Source organism: Leishmania panamensis (assembly GCF_000755165.1).
Source record: "Leishmania panamensis strain MHOM/PA/94/PSC-1 chromosome 31 sequence".
Taxonomy (NCBI): Eukaryota; Euglenozoa; class Kinetoplastea; order Trypanosomatida; family Trypanosomatidae; genus Leishmania; species Leishmania panamensis.
In genome coordinates this window covers 1,286,438-1,299,463 of record NC_025878.1, presented here as the reverse complement: position 1 = coordinate 1,299,463, position 13,026 = coordinate 1,286,438, and the positions used below count along the sequence as shown (strand labels likewise).

At 59.0% G+C, this 13,026-nt stretch overlaps 3 protein-coding genes and 1 pseudogene across 3 annotated transcripts; all 4 read left to right on the top strand.

Moving 5' to 3' along the window:
• Nucleotides 1-3,174: 3,174 nt before the first annotated feature.
• Nucleotides 3,175-3,699, top strand: LPMP_312930 (hypothetical protein; the record flags this gene model as incomplete). Its single annotated transcript, XM_010703373.1, has 1 exon — nucleotides 3,175-3,699. One exon carries the CDS (start codon nucleotides 3,175-3,177, stop codon nucleotides 3,697-3,699), a length of 525 nt encoding a protein of 174 aa, XP_010701675.1.
• A 596-nt stretch (nucleotides 3,700-4,295) lies between these two features.
• Nucleotides 4,296-5,042, top strand: LPMP_312920 (hypothetical protein; the record flags this gene model as incomplete). The annotated part of the gene is made up of 1 exon (XM_010703372.1): nucleotides 4,296-5,042. One exon carries the CDS (start codon nucleotides 4,296-4,298, stop codon nucleotides 5,040-5,042), a length of 747 nt encoding a protein of 248 aa, XP_010701674.1.
• Nucleotides 5,043-6,390: 1,348 nt separating this feature from the next.
• Nucleotides 6,391-7,220, top strand: LPMP_312910 (annotated as a pseudogene).
• Nucleotides 7,221-8,002: 782 nt separating this feature from the next.
• Nucleotides 8,003-12,844, top strand: LPMP_312900 (hypothetical protein; the record flags this gene model as incomplete). The annotated part of the gene is made up of 1 exon (XM_010703371.1): nucleotides 8,003-12,844. One exon carries the CDS (start codon nucleotides 8,003-8,005, stop codon nucleotides 12,842-12,844), a length of 4,842 nt encoding a protein of 1,613 aa, XP_010701673.1.
• Between the last annotated feature and the right edge of the window lie 182 nt (nucleotides 12,845-13,026).

The window sequence follows — 13,026 nt, the reverse complement described above, 5'->3', positions numbered from 1 at the left end:
TGCGAATCTCTCGTCCTCTGCTGGCCATAAGAGGTAGGAACTGAAGTACGACGCTGTTGGTAGAGGAGATGTCTTATTCACTGCTTGTGAGGAGGGAGGGAATGAGGTGTGGTGTATGGATGGCGGCCTGGTGGTTGATGGTGACGGGTGAAATTCTTCTCTGTCAGGACGGTAAGACCGACGCTTCGCATTTCGGTCACTAAAGCGGGATTTAGTTTAGCTGATTTGCTCTCTTCTACGTGCAGCTCACGTTGCCCACGTGTGCATGCGTGTGCGTGCGCATCACTTGCGTGTATGTGCCTGCCTGCGTGTGTACGTGTGAATTCATCGAGCGGGCGCGGTAAATTCTGTTTTCCTTTCAACTTTTTGACGATTTTTCGTTCTGTACTCTTTTCTTCTCTGTGCTGCCGTGTGCCGTGCGCGCTTTACCACATCCTTGCCGTGCTCATCGCCTTTGTTCGTCGGTGCCTGCAGTCATCGCTATGAATTCTCCGCATGGGTAGAGGATGAGGGGCCCATTATTGCGTATTGCGAGGCCCTTCGCCTCTTCAACTTTCTATTTTCTCTTCTCCGACGTGCTGTTCTCTGTGGTCCCTTATTGTGTCATACAAAAGGCAGCGTTTGATCATTTCTTCACTCTTTCTGCGCTCGTGTATGCGTCTGTCATGTGCGCCTTGTGGTCGGCACTGTCAGTGCTGCACGACAGTTCTTCCATGCAGGTTTGACTGTTCTTCGGTCTCGTTCTGCACGCCTCGCTCCCTTCGCTGCACTCAATCACAGGCAACGGTGCGCGACCGCGTCTCTCTCGTCTTTCAGTTTTGCTCTGTGTGGCGGGATTGTGCAGGTGCGTGTGTGTGTGTGTGTATGCCACAGCACGTCTTCGCCTTTCTGTTGCCACCCTTCTCCTGTGTGCTGCAGAGGCGTTGTCGCGGGATGTATCGGTCATCTTTCACTTGCTCCCTGTGTGAAAGCGCACTGTGAGAGTGCCTGACGAGTGGTGAGGTGGATCGTGCTGTGCCTGAACAGTATCTCTTGCTTTGCTTTACCTGTTGTCTTCCTCTGAACTGCCGTCGTGCGCGGAGGACATGTCTGTGGATTGCCTGGCGCAGACAACCAAAAGCGTGTTAGATACGCAACACGAGGACTCTGTCTCCTGTGAAGCCTGTGTCTCTGTGCCTAGGACGACCCCTGCGTAAAGCGGCCTGCTCGTGTGTCAGCCGCTGCCAGGGGGTTTCGTTTCTATTACCTTTTCACCACTGAAGCCCCCCGGATGTACACTAGCGCTCCAGGCTCATGCGTATACAGCGCAGCTGTCGTGCTTCGAAGCGGCCCCTGTCGTGCACTCTCACGTACCGTATTACCACAGATGTGTCCTTTCGCTCTCTTTCCTCTCTTTCCGTGCCGTGGTGGTGGCGGTGCTGTGCACCCGCGCACACCTCCTCCGCTCGCTTGAAGGCGAATTCGCTTTGCAGCGCTTCTTTACGCGTTTTGTGGCCTTTTCGCGCCCGCCTTTGGAGTGTGTGGGGCCTCTGCGTCGAGCAGCGCAGGCGCTGCGGGACGGAGCATCTCGCGACCTTGTCGACGGTGGGACGCCCGGTGGGCATTGGATGGTGTGCAACGCGTCTCACGTGGGCACTGATACGCCACGGGTGGCGGGGATGATCGATACCGTTGCCGGCACCTACCCCAGAGACCTGCACCGACGAGCAGCGAGCAATCTCCAGAACCGAGTGCATATGTGCGTCGTGCCGGAAGCTTAATGAGCGCACACTTCGGGAGTGCGTAGAATGCTGTAGCTCGTATATGGACATGGCACCGGATGGGACACCGAGGTCGCAGAAGTTCTTCTTACTCGGTGTCTAGTTGGTGGGACGACCCACTCTGGAGATTTTGCTGCTCCCTGGAGACAGCGAGATGATGGGGTTCAATGGCCTGCTGTCGGTGCTGTCAAGACACATCTACGCAGTGCTGTCAGAAGCTCTCATCCCTGATTGGCGGTATCTCACTCTCTTCCCGTCCACCAGTCTTCGTGTTCCTCAACACGTCATTGCCGTGTGTCACGTGGCCGCCGGAGGCGGCATTTTTGCAGACGGTGAGCGGAGGCCGTTGCACCCATCTCGTGATGCACTGGATTGGGAGTCGACGATAATTGCCGACTACTGCCACTCGTCGCCGAGGAACAAAATCCTACTTTCAGTAGACACCTCCGGAACATGCGCCACACCAGCTTATGCTGTGCTTGCGCGCTGTACACTTCACGCACAGGTGCGCCTTCCCTGCTGGCTACGCTGCTGTGTGTCTTATGCGGCTTGTGGCGGCGGGGCAGCATTGCACCCACTTGGATCCCCGACTCGCTGTAGAGAAGTTTGTGGCGCGGAAGAGTGACGCCAAGGAGACTCGTGGTATGCGCACAAATGTTCGAGACGGGGGGTTCAACAGTCGGCCTGTGTGTGCCGAGGGCGAGGGCGACGCTGAAGGCCGTACCTACTTCTCTCCGCTGGCAGAGGAAGGGAGCCTTCTGGGCTCTGGCAAGGGCTCCGCATCGCAGCGTGAGTCCGCGCTTTTCCAACACGAGAAGATGATGGAGAGCTCCAGAGTTGAAGCCAAGGTAATGGATCGCTTGTTGGACTGCGACTCTCTTAGCAATGTGCTTGATGAGGTTGAGAGGGACTGCATCGCAGGCTGGGTGGGGTATATCGTCTCGGGGTTTAGTGAGTTTTGCGCACAGGGGGAAAGCTGCAGTGAATGCGTCGTAGAAGCGTAGATGGCTGCACCTCATCTCTCCTCGCACCGTACTTGCGACGTGTGACACAAAGTTTAGCGTGAGAGTCGTCGGGTGTGTGTGGGATAGATGTGGATACGCACGAGGATGGGCAAAGGGGAGAGAAGGCGGAGGAACTCATCAGAGAACGAAGAAGGGACCGATTCGAGGATGAAACCCTTCAGGATAATTTTTTTTCCGTGTTGCAGGTGCTTGCGAGTAGTCGTGCCTGTAGAGCGTAAACCGGATACCGGCTGCCTTGCAACCAATGATGGGTAAGTGAAGTGCTGCCATTGGCTCTCCCTCTCTCTCTCTCTGTTCCTCTCGCCCCTTCTCTGCCTCCCTTTTCGGTCTTCTGGTTTTTGCTAGTTTGTCTCCGACGTCTTGGAAGCGAATCAACGCCCGAGTCAGCTATGCGCCTCGTTGACCTCACTCTCCCACTGTACGATGGAATGCCGGTCTACGACGGCGACCCTCCAGTGCGCGTCACGAAGGTGTGCACCCGGGAGAAAGACGGATGGGAGGTGCGGGAGCTGCGGATGAGCACCCACAGCGGCACACACGTTGATGCGCCTGTTCACATGCACGAAGGCGGCCGTAATCTGGACGAGGTCCCGCTGACGCAGTTTTGCGGGCCCGCAGTGGTTGTGAGGATTGCCGCCGCATCGTTTCCACCGAACAAGGGGCTGCTCTTCTACGAAGCCGTGCCGGCCGACTGTGTGCCGCGCATCGTGGCCGCCAACGCCTTATTTGTTGGTGGCCCCCTTGAGGAAGAGGCGGAGCGGCTGCTGCTGAGTCGGGGCATCATCACCTACACGGAGCTTGTGAACGTTGAGGAACTCATTGGTGAGTCGTTCACGTTTTACGGACTTCCGCTTCGTATTCGGGGCGGCGACGGCTCGCCGGTGCGCGCGGTCGCAGTCATCGACGACAAGTAGGACACCAGCGGAGCCGATGGGAGGTCAAGTTCGGCGGACGCTATGGGCGCCGACGGCCCTGTGCGCACTGGCGTGCGTCGGTGAAGCCTCGCGGTGTGCGCAGCGGTGGTGTAAAAGGGGCTTTTTTTCTTTCGAGTGTTTTTCCCCACAGCGGCTCTTGTAGCGCCTACACACGCTACGGCATGGCGCAGTCTTTTCGCGATCGTCTGCACTCCTCCCGTGCGTGTCCTCCGAACGTGCGAGTTCAGCGTGCGCCGCATGGCCTTTTTTGTGTGTCTGTATTCTGGCACGTCATGGCATCAACCAACGGATATCGCCAAACGCACCGTCTCCTCCATGGCTAAACAGGCGCATCTGCTGAGGTGATTTCATTCATTCCTGCACCATCGTTACCTCTTCTCTCTTCCTCTCACTTTGTGTCTTCGTTTCAGTGCCCACGTCTCCCGACACACCGAAAAATCGACTCAGCCTTACCGAGAGAGTCGCAGGCGTTCGGAAACACACCGACGCTGTTGCGCACCCAAAACACGTCGTGGCGCATACTTAACACAACTTCACTTTTCTCTCTCTAAACAGCAACGGAGAACTAGGCAAGCATGTGGCGTGCGATGCGACGGACGCCGTGCTCGGTGCCACTGATGACGGTGGCACGGTGGCAGTCGACCAGTGGCAAGGATGCTGGCGTAGCTGCGGGGCCTGATGCGAATGGCAATGGAGAGGCAAGCAAGGCGAACTCCACCGCCTCGGTCAAGACGCCAGATGCGGTGAGCGGCAGCAGCACGACACAGGACTCTGCAAAGTCAGACGCGTACTGCTTCCCTGCGGACGAGGTCTTGGACGCGGTGAAGAAGCGCGACTTCAGTGCAGTGCAGACGCATGCCACGAAGCTCGTGCAGAGTCAGTGGAGGGAGGAGTACAACGTGCCTGCTGCGTGCGTTGTTGTCTTTTTCGTAATGTGGTATTGGATCGCGTGGACGCGCCGCTCCATCCGCCGCAAGTGCGAGGCGACAGAGGCATGCGTAAAGCAGCAGACGGATGAGATGGTGGAGATTGTGCGCAACATGACGGAGAAGTGGAAGTATGACATGGCTAAGGCAAACCGGCAGATGCAAGGAATCATCGACAAGAACAGCGAGTTGACGCGCGACATCGATCGAATGACCACCGCCCTGCGCTCCTGCTCTATCCGACCGACGGCTGCGTCTGCTGCGGCGATTGCGCCGACAGTGCCGGTAGTGAAGCGTGTTAATCCGAGTGACAGCGAAGCGACTGCAGAGGCTGCTCAAACTGCTGCCGCCGAGGGCAGCGAGGCACCAGCCGCGGTGGAGGACTACAAGAACTAGCGAGCGTGCGTAGAATGCACCCGTGTCCTGGCGAGGTGGTGGGCTGCACTGCGCGTGTGTGCGCGCTGCGGTCGTAGCTGTTGTGTGGTTTCTCTTTCCGCACCCCTTCTCTGTTCCCACACGCTAAGGATGGCATGGTGTCGCCTGCCCTAGACTGGTGTATGAGGCGAGGGTGAGGGGTGAGTAAGTGAGTGAGCGGAGACGGCGATCAAAGCTGCGTGGGCCAGCACCGACTAGGGTGTGAGCCCACGATCATGTGGGCTCTACGCAACATCGAGGAAGTTCTCGAGCTCTTTTTTCCACACGTGTTGTCGTGTTTTTGTCGCGTGTGATGTGGCTGAGGCCGAAGCGCTGCGCACCCCTGAGCTCGTGCATCTCTGGTCCATGCTGATCGGGGAGAGGACGCTTACACCATTGAAACGAAAAGAGATGGTCACATCGACTGGACTGTCGCCGCATCGGGCTTTTTCATCTGTCTGCACGGATAGTGACCTGGCCGATCTCAACTCCTTGCGCCGTCCCCTCCCCACACTGTAACGCAGACGACAGACCTTTCCTGTGGTCTCTGCGTGTGTGCAGTGCCTCTGTGCTCTTCTTGGACTCCTTCAGTTGCTGGACAGGTCAGCGGCTTTGCGTTACCTCTCGCTCTATCATCCTCTTCCATGGTTGTCTCCTTCAACTGTGCCTATCCCCCCCCCCCGTGTGGCACTCTATTTCTTCCTCTCTCTTCTCTGGCACGGAAAAGACGGGCTCGAGCTCTTGCGTTCACAGACGCACGCATGCAGAAGATCAACGGTGCCCATTCGGCACCTCTTCCTTCTCTCGTTGCTCGGCGACACGCTTGTGCTCCGGGACTATCGCGAGGACATTCCCGACACAACACCGAAGAGACCCTCTTTCGGAGGTAGAGCTCCCAGGACGGCCAGCCCAGCCAAGCCTCGCGCGGGGACTATTCACCTTTCTGCACAGAGACCGGCGTACGGTACGCGTTTGTGAAACGTCGCACCGCTTCTTCATCTGTGCCACACCTGCGAAATGTGTCACCGAGGATGCTGTCAGGGTTGCTAATCCACATTATGCCACTGCTGAGAGACTACCTCGTCCTCATTCTGGAGACGAGGCTCCTGCGTAGCCTCGCCCTTGTCTACGAGCTTCTGGATGGGGTGGCGGGCCTCGGTGCTGTGCAGGAGGCGGGGTAGTCTCGCTGCGACCGTTCATTGTGGGCGACGTAATTCCCATCCTGGCGTCTGAGACGCTGCCGGATCGCAGTACCAGGGCCGCCTTAGGCGAGGGCACGAAGTGGCGAAACGGGGCAGCGGCATCGGTGCTGGAAAGAGATGCGCTGGAGATGATCTATGCTGATCTTCTGGGGCGACTCGCCGTGATGCTCAACGTGCGCGGGACTGTGATGAAGGTAGTGGAAGGGGCCCTCGCACTGAAGAGCCTTCTCGCAGGCACGCCCGGTGTAGAAGTGAAGCTGTCAAACGAGATCACGTTGCGTGCCGATTCCACGGTCGCCGAGCCCTCGCCATCACCAGATGCCGTTGTGGTGGAGGGTTTGTTTTTCCAGAATGGCGTGGGGGATTTTCAGTTTGTTCGTGCGCGTCAGGTGTCTCTGCGCCCCTCTATCAGTGCGGTTGCAGTGCCGCGCTACGACTTTCTCTGCCTTGCCGGTGTCTCGGTGCTCTTCCTGAGTCAGTTGATGGAATTGCAGTCGGTGTGACGAGGAGCGCTAATGGCTTGCATACGTGCTGACCTTTCGGCTGAGGTGATAGAGCGGCGGCCGTGGGTCTCTTTTTGTGCCCCTGCGGTTGACGACGTTGAGCGCAACAGCACAGGGTACGGCGCGAAGGACAAGTCCAGTCGTATGCCTGAAAGGAGGTTGAACGGGAGCTGTGCTGGCTGGTGCCCAAGTTCTCGGTCAACATCGGACATCAGGCGTGCCTCCGCTTCAGGCCCTCTAAGGAGACCACGGCGGCGATGTGGCGAGAAGTCAGGCTGGTATCGGTGTACTTTGAGGTACCGCAGTTTAATGTCGCCGGTGCCTGCACACTGTCGCTCCGGAGGGATGAGCACGGCACCGCAGGAAGCCCTAGGAAAACGATCCGGTGCATCACTCAGGCGATTGTCTGCACGCTCCACTTTCACGGAGTGTTGCTGCTCTCCGAACACTTGTGAAACGCAGCAGAAAGGCGAATGAGTACGCCATTGTCGTCGTCCTCGCGTTGTTTTTTTCTTCACTGCCCCCTCGCTCCTCTGCCGCTTTCCCGTTTAAAACAGAGGGGCAGGAGACTCACCATGCGATGCGGGGCAGCGGAGGTTGTCGTGACAATACTTGTCGCACCATTGTGGAGGACGTGCGGCCTCTGCCGGTCGCTCGCTCAGTTTCCACGGCACGATGGGTTCTCCAGTGGTTCACTCGCTGTGTTGGTCCCATTTCCGCACTCTTACTCCCCATGCACCCCTCCCTCCCCCTCTCTTTCACATCGGCGAGTTTGTTTTGCCATGTGCGTGCCGCAGAAGGCCTCTCTCTCTCTGGGCCTCACTCACGGCTCGTACCCGATCAACGTGGCACCGCCTTTGCTGTTGAAGGGGGAGTTTGAGACTCCTGTCGGTGCTTGGGTGGGTGCAGCATCCTTCTTTCCTAGAACTAGATCAGCCGCCTCCGCTCTTTTCCTTCCTCTCTCCAGCATCTCTCAATTTGTGTGAATACCAACAGCACCGCCGTCGGACACCCTCCATATTGGCTCATCTTCAATCGCCTCGAGCACACACACACACACACACACACGCACAGAGACTGGGGCGTTCAACAGCGACTTTGTGCTCCCTCGTGGCGGCTCTTCTGTACGCACCAACCTCATTCTTTCAGCTTCTCTTTATGTGTTCGCCGTCTCCTTAGTTGTGTCCTCCTCCTCCCTCTCGCTTTTCCTCTCCCTGCGCCAATTTTTGCGGACGCGATGGAGTACAACGGCGCCACGCCTCCGATGCCTCACCTGCGGCTCCCAGACGACTATATATACAACCCGCTCTTTTTTGTACCCCACTCGAAGTCCACACCCGAGCGCGGTATCGGTGAGGACAATGTTAGGGCGTCTCCACACCCTCGATCACACGCAGTGTTGCCCTGCACCACCTACCTGCATCGTCCACTGCGTTTTGCGCCGCCGTTGTCGCCCGCGAGGCCAGTGCACAGCCACCGCCCCCGGTCTGGCAGCAGGAAGGCTGGCCCCCCGCACAGGTCACCTCATTCATTCCCTGCAGCCGCCTCAGCGCCTGGTCAGAGGGACTCTTCGTCAGTGGAAGTGGCGAACGCTTCGTTGTTGGAACTCAGTCCTATGCTGGCGCAGGGAGTGAGGGTACAACAGCGGCACTTGGCTGTCGATCACACCGCGGGGCATTCGGTGACGGCACCGTCGCAGGACGTTACAGTGGACACGACGACTGTCAACTTTCACACCTCCATTCAGCGGCGTACCCGCGCCACGCGGCTGCGTATCGATTACGTTCACCACTGCATAGAAGAGCGCGACAAGGCGGCGAAGAACATCTTCTTTCGACCGAAGGGACAGTCACTGCCAACGTCCGCGCTGAACAGCCCACGTGGACAGCACCGCACTGCTTCAGTTTCCGCACCGTGCAGCACCCCCCTCACGCCAACGAGCCAGCACGGTAGTAGCGCGGCATCTTTGCAAACGCCGCGGTCCACCAAAGCCGCGCATCTCCGGCAACAGGCCGCGAGTCAGCGAATAGAGGAGGCCGAGAAGTGGAGGTTGGAGAAAGGCGCGGAAGAGGGCTTGGCGCAAGCAGCAATCGAGTCAGCTTCACGTCAACCATTGGTGTCACTGAAGGCTGGAGCTCCAATGAGCTCATCCTCGAAGGCCCTCTCAGTGGAGCGCAATGGCAGCGCTCTCGGTGAGGCTGCTGCGACTTCTTCCAACGGTGCTTATCCGTCACATCATACACCGTGTAGCCGCACCTCACACACCGGGTCATCCGCTGACACTATCGTCAGTGCAAGGGAGAGAGTGAAGACGTCAAAGAGGAGTGCTTCCACGCATTCTGCGCCGAGAGAGGAGTGGCGAGCTGCCGTCTTGACCTACTTTGATGACCGAGAGAAAGCTCTAGACCAGCAGCAGAACGTTGCCGAAGCGACGTACGGGGCATCCGAAGAGGTCGTACTCGATGCCCGTGTGTCGTTAGCCAGTGCAAAAGACCTCCCTTGCAAACCAAGCGATGAGGCACTCACGGTTCTCCGCGGAGAGTCGACCAGTGTGAAGCCCAATGAGTCGATAGCGGTGAGACTGCCGCCTACCGCATGTAGCGATAACAAGCGCATGCCGCCTCACCACCATTGCAGCGGCCGCTCACATACCGCCCAGTGCGATGCAGGTAGCCCTTCACCTGTGGCTCTTCGCGACGTGCGCGGCACTGGCACCGCACCGGCGGTCCAGATCACAGAGGCAAAAATGACTCCGAGGGAGGATGTTCGAGTGGCGCAGCGTGCGGCCTCGCCAAAATCGTCGTATCAGTGGGAAGGCGACGCCACCTCGTCTTCCTCCATGCCATCCATAGTGTTCACGTTGTCGTCTACCCCTCGAGAGGACATCGCAGGCGAAGAGCTGCTGAAGGTTCGGCAGGACAGACCGCAGGTCCCCGCTCAGGGAAGTGGGGCTCTCGAAAGTTGTGACGGCGCAGGTGACAGCGCACTGCTGCTTCGGGGCCCTCGCCGAGGGAGCGAGGAGCATTCACCGAGCACCTTGGGATTTCGAGCACCTACGGCTGCTGCACCTTCTTCTGGCGAGCGAGGCGCGGGGTTGCCTCCGGTTGCGTTGTCAGCCCTCTCCTGCTTGCCTTCACCAATGCACGCCGGGGCGTCTGTCTTGTCTGACGAGGCGCGGATGCCCGCTGCTGCTGCCTCCGATCCTAACGAGGGAAAGACAGAGATTTGCTGTGCCGGGAGGGAGACTAAGAGGACATTGCACCTCAGCGGTGCGAACAAGTCTCCAGCGCTGCGACGACCTCTTGAACAAGCGCCGCAAGGCACACTCGAAGAGTCTTCAGTACACTCGAACGCAGGAATGCTTAGACGACCTGCTGCTTTCCCACCGTCAGTGCATGCGTACCCGACCCAGGCTCACGCGCCTCAGACCTCTTCCGAAGAATCTCTGGATGACGTGAGTCTGAATCTGAAGTTACTTTCCCAAGACCCCCACCATACAGGTAGCTGTGTCGCTAGCACATCTGGCGAGGTGGCGGCGCAACCGCTGATTCGGAGAGAGACGACTGACCAAAGCACGCTGATCGCTGCAGCTCCGCTTCAGCAACAGGTACGGGACGATGTGGCAGAGGGTGGTGTGGAAAAGGCACTGACTGTCGTGGAGGAGGAGCAGCCTGAGAGCTCCGCCCTTTCAACTCAATCCTCGTTTGTGTCGATCGACTCGTACCACGCAGAGGAGGTCGTGCCTACTTCCGCAGTAGCGAGGAAGCCTGCAGATGAGCCTCTTCACGCTGCCGCATTACAAGCCGAGCTGCTACGTCATTACCGCACTGCAAAGTCCTCGTCTGCAGTGGTCGAGTCACGCCTTGACAGCCGTGTCGGTCAAACGACGAGCCTTCAATCGCACGCGCAAGTCTCATCCCACAGGGAAGAAATAATCAGAGCTGTAGAGGACAAACTAGTGCTGTGTGGGCACGACGGGGTTGTTCCCTCATCATCCTTGCTGCTGTGGAACGCGTCGGTAGATATCGATGCGGAGCTCCGCAGGATTGCTCCTGCCGCGGTAAGTAGCGAAAGCGAGGCCAGCTGGAGTGTGGCGACCGACGTATCCCAGATGATTGCCCGCGGCGGTGTCGGTGCGCTTCCTGCGTGGAGACTTCCGGTGACGCCGACGAACTGCACGCAGGTAGCGGCCACATGGGAGACGCGTCAGCGGGCAGCCGTCGCTGCCGACCTCACCAACTTCTCCCCCACTGTCGAGCAGCCCAGCCGACTTCTCAGCGACCCTGTTTCAGAGAGCCAGACTCAGCAGCTTGTGGCAGCTGTGGTGCGGTCGATGCCGCCGTATCCGCCACAAATGAAAGGGCCGGTGGGGAGGGAGGCTCTGGACTCACTGCGGCTGCCTAACCTTCAGGAAAGCGGCCCCTGTAGTCCCGCACCGCCGTCGGCAGCAGCGAGAGCAATCGCAGCGGTGGCTGCATCTGTGGAGAATGTCGCAACGGGTGCGGTTCGACGTGAGGTAGTGGCAGAGAAGTCAGTGGCACTCGCCGACGGGAGGGCCACCGATGACGCTGTCAATGGCGCTGTCTCTTCAGACCCCGTATCAGCGCTTGTCAGTGGTCAAAAGGCGAATGCTGGCGGTCTTCCCGTTTCGAGGAGCGCACACCGTTATGACGCTCATCAACGAACAGTAGCGGCGGTGTCTCGAGAGAAATTGTCGTCCCTGGAAGATACGGATCAGCCAGCAGCAATAACGAATGCGGTGGCGGTGTCGTCGCCGGTGAATGATCTGCCTCGCCCTCCCACCACGCGGCTTCCTCCGAGGCGCTTCGCCGTTGGCAGCAAAGACCGGCCAGCTGAAAAGACAACGGAGGACCTGGCCCTGCGCGTGGAGAGTGTGTGTCCTCCAAACCGCGCAGAGTCAACCCATAGGATGGAAGAGACCGGCGATTTTGCCACAGAAGGCAGCGCAGACCGACGAGCTCTCGTCCGCACATCCCTACCCACTTCACCGGCTGATACACGCGCAGAAGCGATGGTGGCGAAGGCAGTAGGCGGGCAGAATGCTGTAGTGCTGTGTGATGCGGGAGAGGCTGCGCTGTTGCCGCGGAGTGAGAGCATCGAATCAGTCATTTCCTCCGTGCGGAGGGGTGAACAGAAAGAAGTGTGCGCTATTCCACTTAACGCAGCAGCAGCAGCAGCAGCGCGGCGAGAAGACGCGACTGCGGGCCGATCTCGCTCTTCCTCGGCAGGGGTTGGTGGCGCAGAGGGCGCCAAGCACTCGGGAACGGTACCCTTTGGCACTTCCGCCTCCTTATTGACACAACTGTGCACGCCTGAGCGGTCCTTCGCAGTTACCTCTGCTCTACCGACCGAAAATGGCTCCTTTTCCCTGCGTGGCATGGAGGCGGGGCAGTCTCCTCTGGAGCGGTCAGGGTATGGGCGGCATGCTGTATCGCTCAGCAACGGGCGAGGCGAAGAGGAGTTGGGCGAGGGTGTGCCGCACAGCCACGCGCCAACGCCGCTACTCTGTCGCCTCCAACAACGGAGTAGAGTGACGCCGCCGTACGATGGAGTGCGGCAGTCAACTGACATTGTCGCGGAGGAGGGCACGAGCGACGCGCCGGTTACTCAGCCGTTTTCCCGCTCTAACGCGTCGACGCGGTGCCTGTCCGCTCCTGCAACGGAGCTTCAAGCGGCCCAGAACGCACTGGAGCAGGCGAGGGAGACAGCGGAGGAGACTCCGGCGGTCCCTTTCGACAGCTCAGCAATCGGTGCTCTTTTAGCAGGGGAACAGCGCAGTGTAGAGGAAGGCAGGGGGACGGCCACGGCGAATAACATCGCTCTCGAAAAATCGACCGTGACGAGTGCAGACGTAACTTTGGCGCTAGCAGCAGTGCCGGATTTGTATTCTCATGACTCTCCTGCGCGCGCACTCTCCTCGCCGACATCGAACGGCAGCCCCCTTTTTGCTCGAAGTGCCTCCTCCTCGCTGTACCACCCCGGCAGCCTCGCCGCAGAACCGACGACGACGAGTCGATCTATCGTCAAGTCGCTTGAGAGGTTCGACGTACTGCAGTGAGGTGGTGGTGGCGGGAGGGCAGGTTCCGAGCCGAAGGTCGAGGAGAATGACAATGGGCCATCCACAGGCAACGCGGTGTCTGCTGACCGGAACGCTTTGCCCTTCGGCGCATAATGCAATCCACCGGAGCGTGCTGCACCGGTGCAGCTCACCAAGTCGACCTCGACTGACTTCCTGGTGAT